The sequence below is a fragment of the Calypte anna genome, chromosome 1 (assembly GCF_003957555.1).
Source record: "Calypte anna isolate BGI_N300 chromosome 1, bCalAnn1_v1.p, whole genome shotgun sequence".
Lineage (NCBI taxonomy): Eukaryota > Metazoa > Chordata > Aves > Apodiformes > Trochilidae > Calypte > Calypte anna.
Genome location: NC_044244.1, coordinates 108,439,926 through 108,460,986, shown reverse-complemented (window position 1 = coordinate 108,460,986; position 21,061 = coordinate 108,439,926). Strand labels below are relative to the sequence as shown.

The 21,061-nt window shown below is 41.3% G+C and overlaps 1 protein-coding gene across 1 annotated transcript in view; it reads left to right on the top strand.

The window, feature by feature from the left end:
* The first annotated feature begins 8,842 nt into the window (after window positions 1-8,842).
* Window positions 8,843-21,061, top strand: part of KCNJ6 (potassium inwardly rectifying channel subfamily J member 6) — a 35,484-nt gene continuing 23,265 nt past the window's right edge. Inside the window, exon 1 of the mRNA XM_008496637.1 lies at window positions 8,843-9,770. Within this exon, the coding sequence (XP_008494859.1) occupies window positions 8,843-9,770 (928 nt within the window). The remainder of the gene's footprint in view (window positions 9,771-21,061) is intronic.

The window sequence follows — 21,061 nt, the reverse complement described above, 5'->3', positions numbered from 1 at the left end:
GATTACTTGCACCATTCAGAGGAATATAATGATTAAGGACACGGCACGAGCCAAAGCACATGTGCAATATCAGCAATAGCCTGTACATATGCTGAGTCTGTTCAAATCATAGCATCTAGGCTGCAATGAACTGGAGCACCAGACAACACTCTGGGCACTGGTTCCAGTCCCCACATTCTGGGAGAGGTGGGGGTCAATGGCCAGCATGTACTGACATCGAAACCAAGAGGTTAATTTGTGTAGGTTCCCAGGCTTTCAGGAGAACCCTTTATGTGCTCTGAATCACTAGCTTAGGCTTTTGTAGAAGCCAAAAGTCTGGGAAAAAACATGTCTACCTAGACTAATCAGACAGGAATGGAGATATGTAACAGCAAATTCTCCTTATTCCAGTAATCTGTTTTCAGTGCCAGGCTTTTGCACTAGAGATGTCTCTGAATTAACTCTGACTCCAAGCACTCAGACTTCAGGTAGTAAACAAGTTTCTTAATCCAGTTCAGGATCCCCAGCCTAATGAAAGGCAGAAGATATTGATAATCAGCTGCCTCCACACATCTCTGCAGGTTCAGAATATGCAGCCTTTTTACACTGTTCCATACACAAAAACAAAGCTGAGGCTGTTTGTGCTCTAAATGAAGCTACATTTAGCAAAGGAGATGTAAAAATAGCATTTTTGAGCCTTTAGTGGTAAATTCTGTAACAAAATTGGTTAGAATCCAAAGCAAAAACTACAAGGTCAAATGACTACCAAAAATGGAGCGATGTATTTTTTTAATTCACTTTCAAGCTTCATTTTCTGTCCTTCATAATAAAAGGACAAGAATCAGAAATCAGTGGAAATGTTTGCACTGCATACAGGCAGAGTGGTAGTCAGGTTAATCTTTTGTCACTGTACTGACTTAAAAGAAATGAAAGGTATTGAACATTACTTTTATTGAGTTGGATTAGAAGGCAATGATGAAGGTATCATCCCTGCAGCTTCTTTTCTGATCATAAATACATTTCAATTTGCATTTCAAAATGAGGACTAGACAGTGTATCCAGCCTGATCAATAGACTATCTTGCACTGATTTCAACAGTGCAGGACCCAATCCTCATTCCTTCTTTTTCAGAAGATAATTTAAATTTTGTGGTAATGACTGTTTACAATTGTTATCTGATCAAAGAAAGCTTTTTTTTTTTTCTGTAAACAAGACTCTTTCTTCTCATATCTAGTGGTAACACACAATGTCTTGATGTATAGATTACCTGGTGTGAGAGAAATACAGGCTGAGTTCATCAAACAGGCAAATCCCCCCTCAAGTCTGAGAAGATCTGTTCCTGTGTCCTCAGTGCTCATCAGAACTGAGATTTTTACAAAGCTCTGAAACAGTGACTAAAACCAGGCAGAGATCAGGCCAAGCACTTCACAAGCTCCCCGTCTGCTTCATCTCTGACTTTTACTCACATCACAGGAGAGAAAAGAAATAGAAAGACCCAGACGTGGAGCAGAAAACGTTGCAGAAAATATCTTGTGCTGTGCAGTGCTACACGTTTTTCTCCTGATGAGAGCTTAACAACCTCACAGAGGCAGTGGGGAACAGAAATAGCCACCTGGTACTGCCAAATATTCCACAGACAAGTTCAGTGTCAGGAAGGCTTGTGATCACAGTGAATGAGAGATGAATACTGAAAAATATTCACAAAAAGCAAGACTGTACGTTACAAATGCAAACACTTGTGTAACTTAAAAGTTGGCCTCATCCTATCAGGAATGGGGGGGTTATATCTCATCCTATTCAGGAAAGGGGACAATGACATGTGTGCAGACTGAAATCACAGTCCAAAATATATCTACTCAGCATTTATATATGTGCAATAAAACCCATGAGAACACTTCACAGACTGTAAATGATTTTTTGAAAACAGTGAATTTTCAATAAGTGTGCATACAGACTGTTCACAACTATATGAAAAGAGATAAAAGTAGCCTAATAAATTACAGTGAAAAAATCACTAAACTTTCTATATCAGGTTCTGTTACAAAAAGCTTGGTGAGAATTTCTAATATTCTCTGTTGAAATTACTAATTATTTTGCAGATCATCCTACAAATCTAATTTAGAATATGACCAAAATAGGCTATAAGTATTTAAATTAGTCAAGTATGCCCTTTACATTCCTTCTTTTGCTATGTATTTGTACAGTACCTGACAAGATTTCTGAATTACTAACAAACTACACAAAAAAATCACATTGGTAATGATAAAATGACTGTTTAGGGATTATAGTAATATATTACATTCATAGCCATGAAGATCAGGAGAACATCACCTATACAGTTCATCGTTTGTTATCGATATTGGATTCAGATTCTAAACCAAAGTATGAGTTTGGAAACCCTGAGATGTGCTGCTCTGGGATAAGAAGATCAGGACACCAAAATTGGTTGTATCTTCCCTAGAAACTAAAACATTGCCAAGCACTGGCACCCAATTGCTTTTATAATAAAATTGTGAGAAAAGCCCCTGGCATGGTTTTTACCAGTGCAGAACTGAGCACACGTAAATCCTGGCTAGATTTCAGGTGGTAGAACATGACACAGACTACTCCTAAAAATCAGATTGCATGAGACTGCCCTGCTTTGAAAACAACTTGAGTTCAATAATACAAGTGTGGGCTGTAGCTTCCATGCTGAAGAATAGGCCTAGGCACATTTCATTTGCTAACATAGCCAGAGCCAGCACATATTGCTATGATGAAACACAACTGTTTGTGGAATTCTTTAGGAGAACTCTGTGTCATTTGCTGGAAAACTAAACAAGTCACTGAAATCTCATATATGTTGTATGCATTTGCCTAAGGGACTCAGTGAAAAAAAAAATACTCTGAACAGATGTTGCAGTCCATAGGTTCTTGTTCTGCTGACTATGCCAAATGTTATGGTTCAAAAGTAACTCATAATTTTTAGATCTGTGAGAACAAAGTCCAACCACCAACAGTCAGGTGCAAGCATAAAGTTTTATTTAACAAAATAAGCAAAGTGATGTAATCCTGTAAAGGTATGGCAAATATGAGGCAGAAGAGAGAGGGAGAAAAGAAGATACAAGAAAGAGAAAGAGAAAGAGAAAGAGAAAGAGAGAAAGGGAAAGGGAAAGGGAAAGAGAAAGGGAAAGGGAAAGGGGAAGGGGAAGGGGAAGGGGAAGGGGAAGGGAAGGGAAAGGGAAAGGGAAAGGGAAAGGGAAAGGGAAAGGGAAAGGGAAAGGGAAAGGGAAAGGGAAAGGGAAAGGGAAGGGAAAGGGAAAGGGAAAGGGAAAGGGAAAGGGAAAGGGAAAGGGAAAGGGAAAGGGAAAGGGAAAGGGAAAGGGAAAGGGAAAGGGAAAGGGAAAGGGAAAGGGAAAGGGAAAGGGAAAGGGAAAGGGAAAGGGAAAGGGAAAGGGAAAGGGAAAGGGAAAGGGAAAGGGAAAGGGAAAGGGAAAGGAAGAGGAAAAGGGAAAGGAAAAGGAAAAGGAAGAGGAAGAGGAAAAAGGAAAAGGAAAAGGAAAAGGAAAAGGAAAAGGAAAAGGAAAAGGAAAAGGAAAAGGAAAAGGAAAAGGAAAAGGAAAAGGAAAAGGAAAGGAAAAGGAAAAGGAAAAGGAAAAAGGACAAGGTAGTTTGAGAAAGTCACCACCACAGGTCCAGAAGGATTTTTTGTTCAAGATGGCATTGTGATTCTGGACAGGGCCCAGTGCAGGATGGTGGGTCGGTAAAGGACAATGGCCAAATGGGAGCATTGTTTCAGCATTGTTTATATAATAGCAAATTCTTACTATTCCAGGCACATCATTCACTGTTCCTTTGCTGACCCAAGGAGAGGGGAATCTCATTTTTCCAGCTTTTCTCCCCAGGAGCAGAGCTGTCATTAGCATAATTTAGTCAGCTGCCCTTTATCAGCAGGAGGCTGGAGGTGTCCCATTAAATTCAGAGGAAAGAGGGCAAGAGAGAGAGAGAAAATCACCAGTCCTGAATCCAAGTGTTGAGCCAGGACATGGGAGAGGGTTGATGTTGAGATTTCCCAAGCCCACCAACGCAGCCCCTCATATTTTAGGCCTGTTAGCATAGCAAGCGTGGTTGAGACACATCAGCTTGAAAAACTGGAGCAGACCTCCACCCACTTTGCTCTCCAGTCCTTCTCTCTACCAGACCCTAGGCCATATGCAGACCCTATCTGTCTCCTTCCTCTCCAGCAATCCCTTTGGAAATGAGGATTTGGATGGGGGGGGGCGGGGGGTTTGCAAAGGTGAGTTGGTGCCACTGGTTACCTGTGGAGCAGTCTAAGAGTGTCCAATGGAGGGGGTTCCTCAATACAGTCCCTCACAACAGAACAATTTAAATTGGGCAAAATTGGCACTGTATGGCTATCTGGCCATTGTGTCCAAAAAAATATAATGTTTACTGGGAGATGAAGAAGCATTCAGAAGTATTTTTTTAATTTTTTTTTCTTTCAGTGCAGATTAGTAATATGCATATATTTTTGTCATGAAGAAAAGAGGAGAGAGTAAAAATAGCTCTCAAGTGAGATAGCTGCTATTCACTCCTCTGTTTCTGGAACTATGACAGCCATTATATAACCAAAAGAAAAATTAAATTAAATAAACAGCATAAGCTAATTGGTTTGATATCAAGTAAAAATATTAGTCAAAGTGTTTTGTGTCAAAGTCACTGAAAATATGTGACTGTTCCTTAGCCTTCGTGGTGAACAGGGATCCTGCCATGTGTTTTAAACTTATTAATCAAGAATTTCCATGGAAACACACAGATCCACAATCCTTGGATCACTTATTTCAGGAATTGCCCGCTCCCAAGGTCCACTCTGGAGTGAGAACTCAAACCAGGAGAGGGTGACAGGCTGTGATTCTGGTCTAGAACCTTTCCCCCACAGGTATTTGTTTGGTCTCAAAGCAGGAGAATATGTGTGAGGGAAAGAGTAAAAAAGCATCTTGAATCATGAGAAAAAGATCAAAAACTTGACCTTATTTTTTCCTTTCCAAGACTGCCTGAGAGTTGAGAAATGACAGCACTGAAAAGACACACCCTGAAGAGTTTACAAAATGGCCACAAGCCCTCATGGAGATTTAAATGTCTGCAAGACAGCTCAGTGCTGTACTAAGAAAGAGGTTGAATGCAATTGCCAGGTTTGGTTATCCAAAGCTGAGCTCTTACATATCCAGATGGGAATCAGCTCTGGTGCAGCCTCTCAAGGTTAAGAATTCTTCCATGTTGGAAGGGGCAGTTCTCTGAAACACACCTGGTTTGAATGTGACAGCCCATCACGTTATGCTAGGGAGCACAGTGGCACCTTGCTCCTGCTGCAAAACCTCTGGTCACTTGTTTTCTTGAGAAAATAAGGTTCTTACACTCTCTTTGTGGCTCCACCCATCTACTACAAAAGATAGGAAAGGCTGGTTACAACTCACATGGGCTTAATCAACACAAAGCATTTTGGAAATATCACTACATTTTTTTGTATTAACAAAAGGTGCTTCATTTCTGGGAAGTACTTCTATAAGAAATAAACACCATATGCAGAGCAGGCAGCCCGGGACAGGGACGTCCCTTCAGATTTCTCCTGATGCCATTAATAAAATCAGCACCTGTGTTCCATCCAAGCCCTGCTATGGGTTTTTATATAATTTGCGGTTTCTGGTAAGAGATGTTCACGAAAGTCTAGGACATGGTTGCCTTTAATAACAAAGTCATAAGTTGGTATGTTCTCCAAGGCAACAGGGGACACTTGTACCCTGTCTCTGTGTTCATGCCAGACTCTAAATGAGAGTGGGAAGCAAAATATTCGTAATGCCTTAAAGATAATGAACCACATTAAGCAGCGTTACTAGTCTAAGACACATTACATTAGAACCTAAGATGCCTGAGTCTTTTTAGGCTGTTTCGAGGTATTTGAGGGTTCCATTTCTGCAGTGATGTGATAGCTCCTGTGGACTGCAACTTCCTTAGGCATAATAAAGACTCTAGCATAAAGTGTGAAGCCTCAACTTCAAATTTTCTGGCTTTGGTTTAAGTCTGCCTCACAAAGTTCCTGCCATGCCTTTTTATTGTGTTCATTTCGTCATACATTACACAGCATTGATGATAATGCAAGCAGGCATGCTGTCACCAACTGGGGTAACCTCATTCAGAACTGACTGCCTCGTGACATGACTTCCAGTGCTGCCACTACCATCAGCCTGAATACTGCCCTCCTTAGACACAGCAGCAATCTGAAGAAGTGGCACAGGATGGAACACGCAGTCTTTAAGCACAGAGCAGCTAACAGGTTTCTTGGCTACTGGGAGCCTTGGAGCCCTTCTTTTCACACAGAAAACACTATGGGGCTTAAAAGAAGCCTGGCTGGCAGTGCAGCTGGCCAGAAGGAGAGACAGCCAGTATCCAACCCAATTTTTTTTCCATGGGTATTTCAGTCACCCCTAAAACTTTACAAGGGTCTGTGATCTTGGGTGCTGGTGGATGAAAAGCTGAACATGAGCCAACAGTGCACGCTTGCAGCCCAGAAAGCCAACTGCATCCTGGGCTGCATCAAAAGAAGAATGGCCAGCAGATCAAGAGAGGTGATTCTGCCACTTTGCTCTGGTAGGACCTCACCTGGAGTATTGCATCCAGCTCTGGAGCCCTCAGTACAGAAAGAACATGGATCTGATGGAATGGGTCCAGAGGGAAACCGTGAAAATGATCAGGTAGCAGGAACACTTGTCCTGTGAAGACAGGCTGAGGGAGCTGGGGTTGTTCAGCCTGAAGAAAAGAAGGATCCAGGGAGACCCAATAGTGACCTTCCAGTACCTGAAGGGGCCTACAGGAAGGCTGGAGATGGCTGTTTGCAAGGACCTGTATTGATAGGATGAGGGGCAATGGCTGTAGATTAGAGTAGATTTACACTGGATGTTAGGAACAAGTTCTTTACCAGGGGGGTAGTGGAAAATTGGAACAGGTTGCCCAGGGAAGTAGTTGAGTCCTTATCCCTGGAGATGTTCAAGGTGAGGCTTGAGAAGGATCTGAGCAACTTGATCTAGTTGAGAGTGTCCCTGCTTACTGCAGAGGGTTGGACTAGATGACCTTTAGAGGTCCCTTCCAACACGAATTATTTTATGATTCTTTCTCCAGACATCTTTTGAAGCTGTTTGCACATCTTCAAAAAGCTACAGATGCTGTGAGACTTTCCAGATGACCTCCTATGTAGCACAAATTTCTAAAAGTGAGAGACTAAAATGTTCTTTGAGTCATATTGAATCACCAAAACCAGTTCCTTGTGTAACCCCCTCTCTCTAGGCAAGGGCCCAAGCTTCCCCAGTAGTTCCTCCACATGAAAGGATTTTGGTGCATTGTCCAGGGCAATGCAAGGTGAAGACACCCAAGCCTATGAAGAGCAAAAGATAGGACTGCTGTGTCAACCAGGAGCTTTGGTAGGTTTATGCCTCCATTTCCCAGCCAGGCAAGAGGTACTCAGAGGCAACAGGAGCTCAAGGAAATGAAATGCTTCCCAAATCAGGCTGCTTGGTCCCAGCTCCCTACTTGAAGGTCATCACCCACAGCAGGAATGGGCAGCCCACACCTGAGCTTACACAGCAGTTACCACAGCACATTAATGTAAACTCTGACCATTACAGGGCGAATTGACAGCAGGCAGGTCATCACCCTGACTGCTGAGGAAAAGCATCTCAGCAAACTGATGGTACAACATCTCATCAGCACTACTGTATTCAGAGCCAAGCATCTAGGCAGAGCCAGCAGAAACCTTTTTCCTTCACAGCCTGGCAGCAGAATAATAGTGGTAAGCCAGAAGGGAGAAAATTAGGAGTTCAAGAGCTGAAATTCCTGCTGGAACAATCTCCAGAGTACAGAAGAGTTTCCAATGGAAATACAGTTACCTCAGACCTCACCAGGTCTTTGACTTCATGCAAAACCCATTTGATTAAACCACTCTCTTCATCAGTAAACTCTTCTTTCTTGCACATAAACATGGTGAAGCTATTTATCTCCTAAGGCTAGGAAGTAAAAATTAATAAATAAATAAAGCACTTACTGTCATCTCTGGGTTTTAAATTCTTGTAAGACATGGGAGAATGCTATGTGGTCCCATACAGCTAGAGAAAAAGGCCACAGGCATATTGCATTAAAATTAAATTGTGTTCTGAAGTGCTCTATGTTTTATGTTACTGAGGGAAGGACACACAATTCCCTGTTTCAGTATCAAGGAGACATTGATTTTCTGTGGAAATGTGCTTGGATTGCTTTTGGCATATTTATTACACTAAAGCCTGGTTTTCCCTCCACCTGAGTAGGACTGGTTCTTTCTAAAAATGCTAGCTTTTTAAAACTCCTTATATTTAATGCTTTCCCCATATCAACGGAATCAATAAAAAAAGTAGCTTAACAATTGCTCATTTCCTGTGTTCATCTTGTTGACTCATACCCCCAAGCAAATCCATTTCCTCATTTATATCTGCTATATCCCAGATCTTCCTTAGTGCATAAGAAACCTCATTTATTAAACTGTAAACAGGAAAGGAGGAGGGGAAGGTAGATCTGCTTGAAGAAACCTTGCAGGATTTAAATATAGGAATAGATAGGATGACCTGGTAGACAAGAAACAAGAGCGTTTTCCTTCGAAGTATTTCTACTTAACAACAAACTGAGGATGCTGGGCATCATTTGATTTTTGTGATGTGCATTTAATAGGCAAACAGAGAAAAAGGATGATAATTGTATTGATTAATAGCAATTTCATGCCAGTAATACAGGAAGAGGTTGTATGTTGACTTTAAAGAAATAATAAGATAAATAATGCCTGCCTTTTTCTCCTTTTTTGTTTTTAATGGCAGCTAACGTACTGGAAGAAGACTCAATGGAGCAGGACATAGAGAGCCCTGTCACTATTCATCAGCCAAAGTTGCCCAAACAAGCTAGAGAGGATCTGCCAAAAAATATAAACAAAGAATGTGCCAAGAGAAAAATCCAGAGGTATGTTAGGAAAGATGGGAAATGCAACGTCCACCATGGGAATGTCAGAGAGACCTACCGTTACTTGACTGACATCTTCACTACCTTAGTCGATCTCAAGTGGAGATTCAACCTGTTGATTTTTGTCATGGTTTACACTGTGACCTGGCTCTTCTTTGGAATGATCTGGTGGCTAATTGCCTACTTGCGAGGAGATATGGATCATATAGGGGACAGCACATGGACCCCGTGCGTCAGCAACCTCAATGGGTTTGTCTCAGCCTTTTTATTCTCAATCGAGACAGAAACCACCATTGGGTATGGTTACCGGGTCATCACGGACAAGTGTCCCGAGGGAATTATTCTGCTTTTAGTGCAGTCTGTTTTAGGTTCTATCGTCAACGCTTTCATGGTTGGCTGCATGTTTGTGAAAATATCCCAACCTAAGAAGAGGGCAGAAACCTTGGTTTTTTCTACAAACGCAGTTATTTCCATGCGGGATGGAAAGCTCTGTCTAATGTTCCGAGTAGGAGACCTTAGGAATTCACACATTGTAGAGGCATCAATACGAGCCAAGTTGATCAAATCCAAACAGACAAAGGAGGGGGAATTTATACCACTCAACCAGACAGATATCAACGTAGGTTATTACACAGGGGATGATCGTCTCTTTTTGGTTTCACCACTGATCATCAGCCATGAAATTAACCAGCAGAGTCCTTTCTGGGAGATTTCCAAAGCCCAGTTGCCCAAAGAGGAGCTAGAAATTGTTGTAATCCTAGAAGGAATGGTGGAGGCAACAGGTAACATTTCTTATACTTTGTATGAGGTGAATGCTTTAATTTTACAAAGGGAAATCAGTGGGTTTGCTCCATGTTAAAAGAATCACTTCAATAGCTGGTACTTTGGAAAAGAAATTGGCTATCTGGTTAGCTTCAAAATTAAAAGCATGCAAGTATAATTGTCTGTTCCATCTTGCCTAATGGAATTAGTGGTGTTTCTGCTCTGTCTGGAAAATGGGTTAGCATTTCTCACTTTTTAAATTTTTCACACGTCACCCAGATATTTGTCATTCTATTGCAGGAGTACCTCAACCACTAGGACCTTATGGGATAATAGACTTTAAAAAAAAATCCAATACAAAACTCTGTTTGTGATTAACATGGAATCACCATAGTTCCTGCTTCTTTCGGTCATGCATGGATAACTGCAGAATAACTAACTGCCTCACACATGAAATTCCTAGCCTGTTTGAATCCAGTAGGAAGTGATAATTTGTTCCATTTTCTCTTTTTGCCTGTTTGCTTGGTTTTGTTTTCACTTGTAACATGGGGCTTGTTCCACTTTAGTTCACAGAAGAGCAATCTGATTTTGTATTTCACAGTGACCCCCTACATGCTGCACAAGTGTACGGAACATTTAAAGGTAGTGTTTATAAATAAGGAATGTTATGGCACAGGAGTCTTGTTGAGAGGCTGTTTTGTCATTACCTACAATTATACAGCAGAACATCAGATATCACTTGAAGTGGAGAAAACAGTGCTTGGAATTCACAGCAAGTGGACTAGCAATGTTTCTTCTTTTCATTAAAGACAGAAGAGTAGGAGGATGGTTTCTTTAAAACTGCTGCATCTCCTGCAGTCAGTGCTGTTTACTTGTTTTAGGACCAAGAAAGATTTTTTTTTCTGTTATCAGCATCAGACTCTGAAGTGAGTAAATACAGTCAATGCAAGGGGATGTTGACTATAAAATGAAGAAAAGATGTGCTAGGGGAGGAGGAAACACTGAGTCTAGAAATAGAAGTACCAGATTTGCCACTTTTCCCTACTACTGTAGCAAAAGCTAGAAAGGGTTGAGGATGCAGATCACGTAACTCTGACGGAGGTACAACCTTTCTAACCCTGACTCCTGTTTTGCAACTGGAGCCAGGAAATAAAGAGCAGTCTCTTACTAGAACATGTGTGTGTGTTTCACACATCTATTATGTGGTGTCAGAAGAAAACTGCATTTGTCACCATATAATAAATGTGTGAGACAAAAATGGAGGGGGAAAAAAAATTGAAAGAAACTTGGCAGAGAATTTCAAGTGGTAAATGCAAGTCTACATGCAAGGCTTTCAGATTTTCCAGAAAGTAGGTGTTACTGAAGAGAAATCAAGATGAAATGTTTAGTGTTTCTGATACACTCAGTAGGCACCGGGGTTCCAAACATCTGCATCACCTTCAGGTGAGTTGATAGGGAAATTGCTGTTTGTTAGCTGAAATAATTTTGGAATTTCTGAATTGCAGCTTAATGCACTTGACATCCGAAAGAGCAGTGGGTATTTTCAGGTTTACTGAACACCATGTTTTCTGGAAAAATGATTGGCAAGTAGAAGAATAAAAACCATCTCACCAAAAATACCTATAAGATGAAAAAACAGTATACTTCTGCAGTGCATCGAATGTGGCTTGTAGTTGTTTTAAGCCTTGTCACTCTTCTCTTATGCTTAACCCTCTGTCCCTTATGTCACCTTCAGCCCTGCACACCCAAGTAGCTCTTTGGGCTCTCCTCTGCTTCTCTGATACTGACCAGCCACCATCAGCCTTCACCAGAGAGGGCTGGGACTACCTCTCAGACTGCTTGGGATGACAAATTCTAGAGTTAAAATGCTAGAGGAGTACATGTTAAGAAGAAACAATGTAGTGATTTGAAAAAACACTGAAGCCATCCAAAATTGTTATCCTGGCACTGGATAGGTAGCTACATTTACCACTTTAAGCTGCTCCATTTTGCTCTGTTTGGGTGGGCTCTCTAGCACGCAGCTGTGTGAAATATAAAGGGAGGGCACCAAATAAGGCTGCTTAACCATGGCATCAGAAAGATTAATGTTGCAGTTACCAGCACAATTTCTAAAACACATTTTTGCAGAAGTAGGCACTTCTTCTGGGCTTTACACACATATAATGGGTTATTTCTCTTCAAGGTGCAATCAGGCCAACTTTCAACCAAAACTAGATATTTTCTCTTTTTTTTTTCATTTACAAATATTTTCCAGTTCCATCTTGGAAAGAACTGAAAGTAAATTTAGGTCATCATATAGTCACTTTTCCTTATTACACCCAATGCAGACTAATAACAGCAAAAGTTGCTTTCTAGGATGATCTCCATTCCTGGACAACTAAGAACACACTACCAATCATCCCCACCAAGCTTGATCAAAGTCATGGGGTATAAAAACACTAAAGCAAAACTTTGATGTCATGAAAACTGTGACCTCAGCTATAGCAATATCATTCAATATCTTTGCTAAACAGTCAAAATCAGATTGAGATCATTAGCAATTATCTCAACTGAATGATCAGTCTCAAGCAATGAATGATCATTGCTTGATCATTCAGAAAAAAAGACACTCTCAGATTTGACCAGTGCAAACAGTCTTTCCTCTGTTTTCAGAGCTTCCCCACTTTGTCAGCATTTATCTCTTTAATGAGACTTGACACAGTGCAAAATGCTGAGTATAAACATTTGTTATTATTTTTATTAATTGGTGATATTATTCTGTTTGCGGTTTTACTGAGTTTATGATACTGTTTTAGACATTGCATCTTATTAAATTAAATTTAAATAACTAACCAAATTAAAACTCAGCCAGAAGATCAAAGACCCCCTAATTTCATATCTTTCACCTTATCTTTCTGAGATGAAAAAAAGAAGTATGTTTTTACTAAGGCAGACACTAAAATACCAGTTTAGGAAGTATCCCTGCACCTTGACTATTCACATTCATTCTACCACAAAGAATCTTCTACCTCAAAGAAAGGAGGGCACAGTCTTCAACAAGACACATTCAACAAGATTGTTTTCAATCTGACTATTTCATAAAACATCAACAAAAACTCAAAAAAAAGGCCGTTTTTTTCAAATATTTTTTATGGATCCTTCCAAACCTCAAGCCTTGAGGATCACAGAGCAAAAGTCCAATTAAACATCATTGTATGTGAAGGAAACAAATATCTGTTATTTCCACCTTTTACAGCCCCAGTTCCACCTCCTACTATGCTAGGAGCAGGTAGGAGTGTCAGTGTGATGCAAGGATCAACACTAACTCTGCAAAAGTTAAAGTAACAGCTACCTTTGATAGGGATGACATATTTTTTTTAAATAACTTTATTCTCTGAACACTGGTGTGCTACATAAATATGTTACCAAGTGTTTGATGATAGCTTATTGACCATCTTTAACTTTCTCACCAATTAGTTGCTCAGTTTTTCACAATATCTGCTCCCTCAACCATCAATATTCAGATATAATATTCAGATTCAGGCAGCAGCTCAATTTAAAAGTAAGATCACTGAAAAGAAAGGTTTGAGACCCCTCCATATTAAAAAAAGCTTCCTTAGAGCTAGTCAGATATTGTTAAATAATTCTGGCCTGAACACAAATCAAACCTGGGGAAGAGCTTCATCTTGCATATCATGTCCTTGCACACTATATTAGGTCACTCTGAGCAGAAAGAAAGGATCATTTCCACGTCTTTGCATGCTTCCACAGACCTCCATTGTCAGCATGGCTCCTTTTCCTAGCTCAGCCACAGGCAGACAGAGATGGCCTCTCAGTCTTGACCCTACCCATACCATCTCTTACAGTGCACATCATCTCAGGGGCCAGAGGAATGAAAGGATCACCAAGCTAAGACTTAACCCTGGCCCTGCTGCTGTTTCCCCAGCAGAAGGGTACAGGGGGAAGCTGTACTGACATTCTCCTCCTTAACTAACCCAGACCTCACCACACACCTCCAGCAAACTTCCCCTAAATCCCTGAAGTGCCAGATACTTAACACACACCTGCCTCCAGCAGAGCTTCAAGAAACTGTTTTACAGCAGTTTTAGCACAGAAGCCAAGCACCTTTTGAAGTTCAATCCTCAGGACCCCAGATCCAGTTCAGACACCACAGACTGTGCATTACTGGATGGACCAAGAAAAGAGAGGCTGAGCTGCACTGAGCAGTGCTTTTGACCCCTGCACCCACACAGTGCTGGAGACATCAGAACTATCTCCACCTTGGAAAACCAAAGGCATGATTCTCTGCAAAGGGCATAGCAGCGTTTTCCAGGTCAAAGGGTCCCCCAGGCAGGATTAGCTCACTGAACATTTTTCACCTGCTTATAAAGTGGAGGCGTGATTTCTGAGCCCTCCTGAGATGTGCTTCAGGACAATGAAGGGCTTTTTCCATTTCCAAGTACTCTGAAAGACAACAGCTATTAAACTGAGCATGCTCAATCTCTCCATTTGGTTGTGAAACAGTGTAAATTAAGGTGAAATGGACAGTGTAAATGTTTCAGCACTGAAACAGCTGATTTGGAAAGGGACAAACAAGCCTATAGTTTCTAATTTTAGACTTCCTTTTGGACATCTGAGGCTGTGACCAACCTGGAGATGAAGGCTGCTGAGCACCTGTTATGAAATCACAGGCACACACTGATTTGAGTCAAGGCAGGGTCACACCCCTAGAATTTTTGCCCAAATAAACTGGTACTTTAATGCTGATTACCTTTTACATTCATGTTTGATCTCCAGATATGAAGCATGCTTAACTAGCCTGCAGTTCAAAACAGCAGGAAGTATTTTTAGCAAACTCTGATCTTGCCCTTATTTCTGAAAGATCTTTTCAATTATCTCCTTGGTGGTTATTTACTTCTAGATGTATAATTTGGTTTTCTCCCGTTCCTTCTTAATGAATTGTAAGAAGGATAATTATTTTACATTATACTCCTTGATAACAGTAAGACCTCTCTAAAGTTAAAAATATTTACACTGATTTCAAAGGAATGTAAGCAGATTGTTCATCTTCACCTGAAAGTTTTCACAAAATAGAGCAGTAACTGGTAAGTCAAAAGTGACCTAAAAGACTGAAAAAGGAGCAAGCTAAGCTGCTAATTAAATCAGAAATTCAAAATCAGTTTTCAACAGACTGAAAAGTAGATGGTTGTGTACAGCAGCTAACCCCACTGGCTACATAAAATACATTAAAAAAAGACAGAGAAGCCTTAAGACTGTATGTTTGCTAGCCTAGAAAGCTGATGCCAGCACTAAAAACTCCCATTATGGCATTCTGGGTTTCCTGAGGCCACTACAAAAAAGTCCTCAAGGGATTCCACTAAAAAAAAACAAAAAACGAAGAAACCACAAGTAATTTCAGTGGGCTCAGTGGACTCAACCATAGCATTTCAAGAAAAACCAGACACAGGTCTGGACTCACGGATGTGCTCTGCCTGATTTTCACCACCCTGACACCACAAAGCAGCTGAGCCATAGTTTGGCCATGCAGCCCAAGGGGGTTCAGAGAGCTGCTCAGTGACACTGAGGAGGACCAAGCTGGCACCACACTGCTAAGCCTGAGCCTATTTCCAAGCACAGGCACTGCCTGCTTCTCAGACTGAGCTGCCACACATTTCTCAGAACTCCCACCTGCAATTTGTAGCAGCATTAATCTGTGCTGCACACCTGGAGAGAGGCTGGCCTGCTTTTTCCACTAAGTGAGGACAACCAGAGCTTCACTGCAAGAATATTCTAGCAAATAGTTGTATCCAAGGCAGCATGCTCCCAGCTTACAAGTCAGGTTAATTTAACAAGTCATTTAACGTTAGTTGCTACTACCCCAGTAAGTGATGCTAAACAGCTGTAATTTAGGATTACAAAATTGATTTTGACATAGAAACCATTCCCACCCATAACAACTCTATAGCTGCCAAGCAATCCGTATCTCATTTTTCTACTTGTACTCCACTCCTCGCTTCTCCAAACCTGCTGTATTGGCAGAAGAAATGGAAAGAGAGAGGATCTTCTGGGAATTATGAGGCAGACACTGTGAAAACAGATGTGAAAGGCACAAAGAGCTCATGTGATCAGCCTTGTGCTCCTGCTCATTCACTCTCTCACCTTCATTTCTGTCATTCCCAAGAGATAGAAAAAAATTTAGTCACAAAGCTTTCTGAGATTTCTGTTTTTCCTGGCTTTGACAATTTTTCTTTTTTGGGATTTCTGTGGAATGGCACAAAACTTATGTTAAAAAATAGAATTTTGATAAATAGAGGATTGTTGACTTTGAGATATTCCATTCTAGCAGCTTATCCAAATAAAGCAACTTGATTTAAGGAAACACTCGCAACATGAAAACGAAATAAAATTAAATAAATCGACAACAACAAAAAAACCTTTTTGATGGTTATCATAAACCTGCCTGAGATTTCTGAGGAATGATAAGAATTTATTTACAATTTATATTAGAAAACCAATCCCAGAATGAACATTCAGATCAGCTCCACTGATTTCTCACAAGAAAAGAGTGGAGAAGGTGACACACACTCTAGGGGATTTCCTGCCCTTCAAAGGATGCCAGGTTGTAGGCTCCCAGGATCCTCCCAAACATTTAATTTTACAAAGCCATGAGCTGTAGAAATAGCTTCTCCAGACAGAACTGATTAGGAGCTGACCTCCCACCTTGAGCACCAGAGGAGGGCAATATTATAAAGTTAGGCTGGTGTGAATGGTGACCACTATCATAGCAAGAGAAGGGGGAAAGGCAGCCAAGACATCTGATCTGGGACATTTAATGGCACCAGCCCAGGCTAATAGGGGAGCCAAAGGCCCAGGGGTTTGTCATTGAATTCACAGCCATTACTAAATGGAGTTGGAAGAGGCCAGCATGTCCCTGATGTCAACAAAATGACAGCAAGAATAAAAGAGGAAAAAGACAAGATGGGGAAGGAAGCTGGCAAGAACCACTGCCTACCTCTGCCCTTAGGTACAGGCTTCCTGACAAGATGGATGGGTTCAGGTTCATAGGCACAATGAGCAATGCTGCCCACACTAGATCCATTGGATCAAAGTGAAACTCCCTGCAAACACAGTCCTAAGCAAGTCATTAAACCACAGCTCTTAGAACAAGCTATTAAACAAGTGAATGACATACATCAAAACAAGATTTTATGGCATATAAAGCTGGCTGCATCGTGGGGTGTGTTAGAGCACACCCAGCAGCTTAAGGCAAGTCATTGCTCCTCTCTATTTACCACTTGTGGAACCACCTCCTGTGTGCTGTGTCCATTTCAAGCCTCCCCAGTACAAGATGGACATGGATTTACTGGAGCAAGTCCAGAAGGCCCCCCAAGATGGTCAAGGGTGGAAACACAGGACACACCCTAGGAGAGAAGGTGGAAATGGGATTGTCCAGTCTAGAGAAGAAACAGTGCAAAGGGATCTTATTGCTATGTGAATCTAGAGGGAGATTACAGAGAAGATGGAAGCAGGGTGACAGGACAAGACACAACACGTGCAAGTTGCAATGCAGGTAATTCTGATTAGACACTAGGAAAAACTTTTTCTTGTTACCATAAAGCTGGTAAGATGCTGAAACAGAGTCCCAGGGGGATAGGGGAATCACCCTGGAGATAACCATAACTTGACTGCATAAATCCTGAGCAACTCAAGCTATTTGGCTGTGCTTTGTAGGCAGGGACAGATGACTCCATGGATCCCTTCCAACCCTAATTAGTCTGTGATTATAAAACTCAAACTAGTATTCTATAGCTGTGAAGAACTGGATGGCTTTGAAAAATGAATAGCCCAGCTAACACCTTGTCTTGTTCTCCCATGTCAGCATTTAAGAGACTGTGTTTTATACACTTGAAAGTTGCCTGTGGCCATCACTGAGCCACTGGAGACAGAAGTGCTCTGTAGAGGCGAGGCAGAACTGGGTAAGGAGCATGAGTTTGTTGCTGTGAGCAGGGAGGAAGGCTGTGCAACCAAGTCTTTCTCCAGAAGGTCTCAGGGGAAAGGAAATCTTAAACTTGTAAGGCTGCACTCCATCAGAGGGATAGTCTTTGACGAGTGATCCAAAGCTTACACTAATTCACAGCATTCCCTGCTTGTCCTGGATATTGTCCCACTCCCTGGCCAAAGATACCCTCTTTGTATCTTTCTGCCCCATTAGACCATGAAGGAAGTTGAGATGAGTATTCAGCATTCCAACATTGCTGCAATTGCCTGATTCTCTACCCGTTGGACAGGCTTTGTGTGACTCAGGATGCCAACACAAAATCCTACTAATCCAACAATCCAATCACTTGATTATGATTATTGCTACTATCATCATCATTGTTGTCATCATCATCACCACAACTGGTAGCCTTCTATCTAACAACAGAGTTGAGATGTTTAAAATTTGTCTTTAAGGAGAGCCCTAAGGCACGACAGGGTTGCCAACTTTTATTCCACATTTCTGACTGATGCAGTCTAATGCGAACTGAAGAGAGAGAGGCTTTCCCTTAAAGGAGAAAAATCAATCTGACTCTGGCAGAGCTGCCAGGCACGACCATCACAAAAACGATTTATGACTCAGCCAGTCCAATTAAATTGTGCTGGCACTTTTTTTAACCAGCCATTATGTTCATTTTTTTCACCCTTACGAAGTATAATTTAATTACACTTAGATCTCAAAGACAGGAAAATCCCCTTTGCCTTTTCATAATTTTCAGATTCTTTTTCTATTAGTCTCTTTTTATAATGAGAATACAACAAGATTTTTGGATAATAAGTGCAGCAATGAGTTTCTGAGTGCAATTTGGACCTTAGTGGATGACACGAAAAAGTGCAGAAGAGTCCAAAGCCAAAGGTTTCAAGTTAATCAAGAAGTTTTGTCTGGCCAAAAATCTGCTTCAGAGGCAGTAGCTGTGAAGTGGAGGAGGTTTAGCTTTGAAGTCTGAGGAAAATGCCCTTCTCCTGCCACAAGTCAAGGGAAGGTTCTCTTGGGAAAAGAGAGCCAGGAGCTGCCCTCGCAACACAGCTGCCCCACAGTTTGCCAGCACCTGACTGAGCAGGTTTGGTGCTTTACCAGTGATTGATCTGGCCTCATTTTTGCACCCTTATCACAGCAACTCAAGCCTTTCCAGAGCATTTTTAAGGAGTATTCATTTTAGAAATACAGACTGCAAGTACCATTACAGCTGTGAGTCAAGACCACAGCAAAATGCTCCCCTGCAGTACTTCCACCACAATCTGCAGTGTGGGGCAAGGGAGGAAGGAGAGCCAAGACCAAGAGAGAGGGGTTAACATCAGCTTAGGGGAGACATCACAGCAGTTAGTGCAGAAGGTGCACAATGCCATCCTTCACAACTGGTCTCCAACTTACTCCCCTGAAGAACAGCAGTCACCCTGTCTGTCACCCTTTCCAATTTTACAGTTAAATTGCTCTATATTTTCCTTTCTGCAGCAGAGAATGAAGCAAACATTTACATCCTTTCAAATCTTTCAAATAGTCTTTCAGTACTCATTTTTCATCTTACAGATGAATTAGAAACAGTTGAATGAAAGTTGCCAGTCTGTGCTCCAGCACAGCTTATTGTATAACTGTGCTCAAACTCCTCTTTAAGACGCTCCCCTCAGGGCTTGAATACAGCTACAAGGGGGTTTTTAAACTCTGTTATATTAATCAAGATCAAGGGTTTAAGCCATGAAATATGAACCTTAACCTTGCTACATCTGCCTTCCTTTACCCTCCAAAAGGATATAAAATACTGTTCAAGTATTCAAGAGTCATCAGTGATAGAAACACTCCTTACCAACGTTTATCAAATATTTAACATGCAGCTCTGCACCTGATCCAAGGGTCCCCTGAACCTGTGGTGTAGGTCTTAGTCTCTGGCAGTCTTTGAATTACAACCCTAAAAGAATAAATTGAGCTGTGCAATGCCTGTCAGCTCCCTAAGGGCCTCAAAGAAGATGCAATTAAGACTCAAATTAAAAGGCAAAAAGGAGATTAGAAGCAGATAAGTGCTTACAATCTAGATAAAGTAACCATATTGGAAGTCTTGTCCATTAAAACTGGGGCTTCACAACATTTTGAGGACACTCAATAGCTCTGGAAGGAACAGTGGTATGAGGCAGGGTATCTTTCCCTTGGGCACAGGGTGCTGCAGCAGTCCTGCAGTCATTCTGTTCTCCGCAGCCACTGTTCCTTCTGCATACGGATGGAACGAACCGTTCCACAAAGACAGCCCCAACAAATCTTGAATATTTCATCATACAAACTGTTCACAGCAAATACAAGCACTGCTATGTATGAAAATGCTCAGTCCAAGAAAACGCATCTTACTCTACCTCCATCTCTTGTGTACTCAATTCACTGCCTCCTACCACGCTTTCCGTCTGTCATATGTGGTTTAGTGCATCATCTGTTATAAAGAAAGGAACTGAGAGCCAAAATTTCACCAGGTGTTGCAGGTCCATTACAAGTATGTGCTAATGGTTTAATTGAAAAGATTTAAAAAGTAGAACAGAGATCTAGGGATGCTTGTAAACACACACAGATCTTGTGGATGATCCTCTTCAAAGCAGGTAAGAGAGAGATCAGATCTCTCTTAAAGCCCTTTTCATTACACTATGTAAATATCACAGCAAGCAGATCAGAAGAACAATGAGAGGGAAAAATTAAAATATCCAGGAGTTCTGCTGGAATTTTTTTCCAGATTAAACCCTTCTCCCTTCAGAAGCAAGGTTTATTGAGCATGAAAACTTGTCTATAAGGTCTGGACTTAACTGTTGGAACACGGCCATGCTTCCCTCCTCCTCCTCAATTTTTATATTCTCACTTCTTTTTAGGAGGACCCAATTGACAGATGATCTTAATATATCATAGTAATCTTATGAAGAGCCCAACAGCCCAACCTATGGTGCTGAAAAGACAACAGTCAAGTTTTACTTAAGTCTACAAAGTAGCCAAAATAAAAAGCATAGAAAACAATAAATAATCATCGTAATTTGTATCCAGCAACTCGTACAGCATCTTCCATCTGATGACTGCAGAACAGTCAGGGTATGATAGGTTTGTGCTGTGAGTCTCCCATTCCTATGTCCTTCAACCAATTTTGATTTCCAGCTTCATGTGATGTCCAACTGTGACCCACGTGTAGGAAACACAAAATGACTACAAGGATCCGTAGGGTACCAAAATGGCAATGTAACTTTCCACTGGTGCAATCTCAGCACCCAAGACAAAGGTGAAAAATTACAGGCTGATTTGTAGCAACCTGAAAGGGGATTTTTGTGACTCAGG